Below are 7349 nucleotides of genomic sequence, written 5' to 3'. Positions count from 1 at the left end.
ATATGTATTGTGCCATCGCACTCCAAAAAGATGCCATAAATCAGGGCGGATTGGCAATCTTTAAACACTGCTGTAATATATTAGCAAGCCAAGCTTGGTGGCTGACGCTTTTGATTTTAAGTACTTGATCAATGCTGTGAAAGTGGAGGGAAAATTCGCCAAGATGAATCAGACTGAGGAATCAGAATGCTCGATTAAGGAGAATGTTGAGGGGCAGAGAGATAAAACATTTTGCGCTTTTTTCCCCGAACATTTTTGGGTGGCCACCCGATAGGGCTAATGTAGAACATTTTAAATGGGGGAGCTTCAAATGGATCGATCATAAAGCCTGATTCCACTTCTTAATGGACGAGTTTATCAACTACCTCTGATTCAGAGAGTGCAGACTGTTAACTATCACAAATTATAATCGTGGAGGGCAGACTCTCTAGCCCGGGATTAAAGCCAAGTTTAAGACCGGACAGCAGATAATTGGTAAAGTGAGTGTCAGGATGATTAGCTAATTCTATAGCTAGGTAGGAGACATTAACAGGAGTAGAGAGATAGTTTTTTAGATTTTTATTTTTTGCATTACAAACATGCAGGATGACAATGCTGCCTAGTACAACTGCCATGTAAAAACCTGTCTGCCTGAATAAAAGTGAACTATGCCACTGGAATGGAAATAAACTTGAGAATTGGAAGCGGAGCTCGAAGGGCATAGAATGTAGCTTGTGGATTTGACCGGATTTGAATCAAAACATGCCAAAATATTTGGGCTGATCAGACAGGATGTTGTGGTCAACTGATCTACATCCTGTGCAAGAAATGCTACGACATCCCAAGAAAATCCTGTTGTGGAGATCTGTTTCCAGTGTGCGCCCTTATTGGGGTTCCACTGAGCTTGTATTCCACTGGATGCTGGGTCCACTGAGCTACCCGAATGGAACATTTGGAAAAAATTTGGTTTTTGGTAAGTGTAAAAATTACTTCTGCTGTAGGACAGGGCAAGTTCTTCAATAACTGACATGTAGTCATTTAGTTCTTGACACCTGTGGGGAAACACTGAGCAGATGACTTCAGTGAAGCACCCGAAAGTGATGCAGAATTCTGCCAGGGAGATCACGCGGGAAGAAATGTTTTTAGGGTAACCGAAATATCGCCACCCCATCATTCAGATGAGTTAGAAAAGATATGGCAGCACAAGCCAGAACTGCCTGAACTCTTTGCCAAGTTTCACCAAACCCAGATGTTCCGGCTGTAGGAGTCTAGTCATTAAAGTCTAGTATATTCTTAATATTTAAAGTGTATGATGAATTTATAATATGTCATAATGTATTATTGCCCATAATGTATAGGTTTAGCGGTTTATTTACCACAACTGTGCTGTATGTTTGAGTTAATCTGATTGTAAAAAACAGAATGGCATTAAAAGTGACTTAAATCAATGAAAATGTACTGCATGCATCTCAACTTTTAAAGATAATTGGAACAAGGGGGCCCTAAAAGAAAATTGGCCCTGGGGCCTTGCTAGCCATAATCCGCCCCTGGTTTTGTGTTTTCATCAAAAGTGCCTTGTTCACTTGAATAAGAGCGTGGGCGCTGAGATTGAGAGAAACAAGCGAAGCAAAGCTGGTTAAAATTAAGCTGATACTGGTTCGACTGGAGGATAATTAATTAAACTGACTACAGAGAGTACTTCAATTTGAAAACAAGCAAATCCTGGTAATTTAAAGCAATTTAGTAATCCCGTCTGACTTTTTTAAAGTCCCTTTCGGGGGTAAGGACATATTGTCACAATAAAGGACATATTGTCACAGTTTAAAGTTGCATCAACAATCCAGTAATATATATATATATATACACAGTACTGTGCAAGGCACTTGTAAAAAATGTTGCATACTGATGATGTCTTCAGAAATAATACCATAAATAGTTTTCATTGATCAATTATGCCATACAAAGTCCAGCAAACATAAAAAAGCTAAATCAGTGTTTGTTGTGACAACCTCCGTCTTAAAAACAGCACCAGTTCTCTTAGGTACACCTGGTCACAGTTTTACTTGGTTGTTGGCAGATAGGATGTCCCAAGCTTCTTGGAGAACTTTCCACTGTTCTTCTAACTATTTCGGCTTCCTGAATTGTTTCTGTCTCTTCATGTAATCCCAGACTGACTCAATGATGTTGAGATCCAGGCTCTGTGGGGGCCATCCCATCTGCTGTAGGACACTTATATACTATTTGCAAAAGGAATATTTGGAAATCTAAATTGATATTTATTACTGACACAATAAAGCTGAAGATATAAATAACCACCTTAAGACACATGTTTTTGTGAAACATATTATGTCTTTACAAAGTACTGTATATATATATATATATTAGTATACATGTCAAATGAACTATATCTTCTAGCAAAAGTGTGGTACCATAAGGAATTATTAAAATACAATTTTTGGAGTTTTAAAGAGAATTTGTGTATTTGACATTATTATTTAGTTGTAATACTTTTGCAATAGGAATGATGTGCGAGAGTCTGTGCTGTATTGTGATCTTTATACTGTATGTGACCTGCTCCATCACACCCAGAAACACATTTAGAGTTGTATGCACTTAAATGATTATTTCAAGTTCAATACAAGTTGAGCTTAATTATCAGCATTTCTGGCACAATTTTGGTTACAACAAAACATAATTTTGACTCTTCCCTCCTTTAAAAAATGAAAACAGAGATCTTGGTTACAATGAAGCGCAAACACACACACACACACACACACACACACACACACACACACACACACACACACACACACACACACACATATCAGTGCTATTAGGACATTTTTGTCAGGTTAATTCTATCCACCAACCCAAAGTTCTAATATGGTCATATTTCTAATCAGTCCTGTAATCAAAGGAACAGGTGTTGTATTACATGAATGATTGTATAATAGGGCCTATGTGATTCTGTGAATTACAATTTATGATGGCCATAACAATGGTTTTATATTTTTGTATGTTACAGTATCAATTTTTGCAGTTTCATTAATTGTTTTGTGATTTAAAACCGGCACAAAACGGTTTAAACTTCGACGGAAAACAGTAAATAGCCTATTTAAATACAGATTTGTTGTGAAAGATGGCTTTTCTTACTTCATATTTCAAAAATAAATTCTTCTATCAATGTCAATAAACAGCAGGTCACCACTATAACGATTTCCTCCTTAAATGTCTCACATAATAGCACTATCTGATTTTATATATATATATATATATATATATATATATATATATATATATATATATATATATATAAATCACAGTAACAAATAAATGCAAACTATAATATTTATATATATATATATATATATATATATATATATATATATATATATATATATATATATATATATATATATATTGCATTTATTTGTTACTTTGATTTGGGCTTGTTGAATCGTGTATCCCCACTATCAGTAATCATTCCATTTTTATTAAAGTAAATAATGATGAGAAAAAAGTGAGGAAGCCTTGCGGTGAGATCTTTCCACGAGCCTCGCGCACAAATTGAAGTATCGCTGCTCATTTTTCAGCTGGTCGTGACGGCTTTGTCTTTGGGGGAGCAGTTTTCTGCCTCTCCCCGAGTTGTGTGAAATATCGCCACTGTGGGATTTTTCTGACACCTCAGTCACGTCCCCACAGCAAACCAAGAATCTCATTGAAGATTGGCCTATTCGGTACATTTGCAGGTATATTTTTTGCGCCTGTCAAAAGCATTAAGTGTTAGTTGTAGGCCGACATGAGACGATTCATTGGATATTAGCGTAGATTTCCGGTTAATTTGAAAGCGTGAAAAGTAATATAATTATGACCAAAAAAAAAAGAAAGTCTCGCGAGAAATTTTGCACTATTGATTGCAGAATTGTTCTTTAACCCAAACTAACCCAGGCCTTTGAATGCTGCCATGCTGATTTCTCCGGAATTACAATGCACATTCGCCTGGGAATAGCTGATCCAGGTCTCCTGATCTGCAGTCTGTCACTGTTTGGCCCGCGTTCAGCTCGGTGGTGAACTTGGAGATAGGCTACTCGAGAGAAGCCAAGAGCCAGAACATTTACTCTTTTGAACCCACCCAATAGCCTATACTCGCCTTTAACCTAGAGGGATCTTTCAATAGATGGCCAATCATTCCTGAAACACAATCACTTAAGGCCTCTATGTTGATTGTAACAGATATACAGTAACATTCAACATTAACTTACATAGCCTAAATAATATAACCATATACTTCTACAAATGTTCTTATACTTTATGCATTTAAAAATGGTTTTACACATAATGAATACATTGAGAACGAATGCGACGTTTGTTTGAATCTGTTCATTTTATATATATTGATTTACTCTTAATAGAGAGACAGTCATGCATTTTGTTGCACTGGGCTGAACAGAAAATTTCAAGAGAAAGCTGTATTTAATTAAACTTTATTTTACTGTACAAAACAGCTTGACAGTGTACAAATCGGCACATGACCAGTTTCAGTGCATTCAGTCATGTTTGCACAAAAACAAATCTCACAACCTTTTTGTGAGAGAAATTCTCACAAAAGAGAAGAATTCACGAATCCACCACTGAAGACGTCCATTATACATTGCATAAATTATGTGTAACAAATATATTAAGGCAAGTATTCCCGTGACATGAGTTCACTAAACAGGACATCTTTCTTTTTAGATTTTTTTTACATGCTTCAAATGCATTTGCTTGACCGATTGTTCAGAGCAACGTGCCACCAATATTATATCGATGTCGAAAAGTCACAGCTGTCAAACAACATGTTGCGTAATGCAATTACATTTTTGTGTTGTTTTTTTCTCTATATCATCCTTTAGTAAAATTATGCGCATTCAGATCAATGTGATTTGTGTGAACGTGAGTTAATATTTGGAAATGTAAAAGTTCAAAACGTGATTGTACGCACATATAAATTTAAATTACATTAAAATGAATGAAAGAAACAAATTAATCTTTAATTAATATATACCGCCATTATTTAGTTTTTGTTTTATTATTATTTAGCCATTGTATTTGATATCCTATCATATTTTGTTTGAAAATAAATATATTGATTACCTTTTCATTGATTCAAATAATAAATTGTTATTATTATTATTACTACTATTAGTATAATTCTTGACGTCACAATCAATAATACGCCTGTGTTAAACCTCACGAAACTTTCTTCATTTGGAAAATCTGACTCCAAGCAAACACATACAATTTATGTTATTATTACATTTAACGAATGAATAAACAAATGTAGCCTATGTGGTAAAAAATGATTAACTAATACCATTTAAGTCTTTTTTTCCACAATATTTTAAAGACTTTGTGCGAACATTGTGTGGATAAATCAGCGGGTCAAGTCGAGAATTAAAAGACTTTGAAAGGATGGTGTGTTTGCATAGCACCCTTAGCAGTTATTGCTCTCGGATTTGACTAAATACTCATCGCAAACATATGACTGACATCTTAAATAAATGTATAACTGCCTCTGTATGGTCCGTGTGGGCGTATAAAAGATTAGCATACATTCAATTTAACCGAAAACAAAGATCTTATATCTTAACCCGGATATGCATAACAAACCAAATATTTTGTTGGATAGTTTAAAACCAATAAAAACAATTCATTTAGGAACATTGTGTTTTCTGTTAGCACATTTTCCAAGTACAAAGGATACATAATAAATCATCAGACCCAAGTTACTACCCAGAGAGACGGGCTGCAATATAAATAATACGAATAATACGTTGTTGTAATGCGATTGAAAGTCCTGCATTTTTTTTCTTCAGTCATCACCCTATTGTCACATTTGACTTTCTCTCATTAATTATGAAAAGTCGTGTTTAATTCATCTTGACCCGGGTAAAATTGGCCGCGGAGGTGAATGTCATAGGGGAAATGGAGATCCGAGGATCCTCTTGCGCTCTGGCTGATGGAGGTGCGCGGCGGCACTGCGCAATAACGCGTGCCATAGTGGCAGCTCTTGCCATAATCGATCGGGTCCTCGTGCTTGACGGAAAATATACCGTTGAAGTTCATAGGAGGACTCAGGGGGGCGTCGAACTGGGGACTAGCGCATTCCGGCGAGACGCTCTCGTAGAAAGTCTCGTAGGAGCTGCAGTAGTTGAACGGCCTGAAGGGGTTGACGGCTTCTACAGCGCCACTACCGTGTCCGGAGGGCGTCACCACACCAGTGCTTTGGTAGGTCGTGTACATTGAGTCGTACGGTGACCTGCCAGAGAAAGACGCCTCCCCGTTTATCTGATCCGTGATTAAGTTCCTTGCGTTCAGCTGGAGACAACCGGCCACTAAGTTGGTGGTGGGCTGGGAGAGCCCCTTGCACAGAGTCTGCACGAAGACCAAGAGGTCAGGCCTCTTTCCTGTGCTCAGGATCTCCGAAAGCGCCCAGATGTAGTTCTTGGCGAGTCGCAGGGTCTCGATTTTCGACAGTTTCTGCGTTTTGGAGTAGCAGGGAACCACCTTGCGCAGGCTGTCCAGGGCGTTGTTCAGTCCGTGCATTCGGCTCCTCTCCCGCGCGTTGGCCTCCATGCGTCTCAGCTTCACCCTGTCGACACGCGCTTTGGTCATTTTCTTTTTCCGAGGCCCTCTCCTCCGAGGCAAACCGTTCTCGTCCTGTCCGTCCTCCCTTTCATACTCATCCTTCTCCGAATCCTCGTCGTTCATCGTCTCGTTTTTTAACGGTTCTTGTTTATTGACCTTAATTTCACCCACGCAGTCCCGTGGAAAGTTTGGCCCAAATTGAGTGTCTATTATGACAGGATCCCCAAACGGTAGAGTCAGCATTGCGCTCTTTCTGGGGATAGGGAGAATATGACAGATCTTCTAAATGATTCAGCATGCCATTGAAACAAAGTAAACTAAAATGAATAAATCAGTGCTCCATTATACATTGACATAAAAATAATGATTCATATTTGACAGGTTTGAATTCCATGTGACAGCAAGTGATGTTGATTCTCTAATCAAAGCAATGCACACATTAATCTGACCCTTATATAACAAAACTCAATTGCAGCACATTCTGCATAGGGATGCAACATATTGAAATCTGCAAATTTTATTTCATGTGGGATATCTATCCAAATAAATGCATTTATGAAATATAAGGCTGTAAAATCAAGTGAAAAGGCACAGTTATACTGTCCATCCTTAAGAAAAACACCTACATCCTTACCTGTATTATTCTGGTGTCAGACAGTTTTCATATTTCCATTTTTAAACTTTTTTCCGGCTTGGTTTTTAAACAGCTCGTACGATTTTCTCACCTCCCCACTGTTCTCCTA

The 7349-nt window shown here is 37.6% G+C and overlaps 1 protein-coding gene across 2 annotated transcripts; it reads right to left on the bottom strand.

Annotated features, from left to right (window-relative positions):
- Positions 1–4495: 4495 nt before the first annotated feature.
- On the bottom strand, positions 4496–7349 carry LOC127634845 (neurogenic differentiation factor 6-A-like). 2 transcript variants are annotated; one of them, XM_052114553.1, is made up of 2 exons: positions 7241–7349; positions 4496–6859 (listed from the first exon to the last, which is right to left on the bottom strand). In XM_052114553.1, exon 2 carries the CDS (start codon positions 6847–6849, stop codon positions 5869–5871), a length of 981 nt encoding a protein of 326 aa, XP_051970513.1. In that variant the 5' UTR covers positions 6850–6859; positions 7241–7349; the 3' UTR covers positions 4496–5868. The 2 variants fall into 2 exon arrangements, with proteins under 2 accessions (XP_051970513.1, XP_051970514.1); XM_052114554.1 differs by having other exon boundaries at positions 4496–6855; positions 7241–7276.

The sequence above is a fragment of the Xyrauchen texanus genome, chromosome 42 (genome assembly GCF_025860055.1).
Source record: "Xyrauchen texanus isolate HMW12.3.18 chromosome 42, RBS_HiC_50CHRs, whole genome shotgun sequence".
NCBI classification, from domain to species: Eukaryota; Metazoa; Chordata; class Actinopteri; order Cypriniformes; family Catostomidae; genus Xyrauchen; species Xyrauchen texanus.
This window is presented reverse-complemented; position numbering and strand designations above follow the sequence as displayed.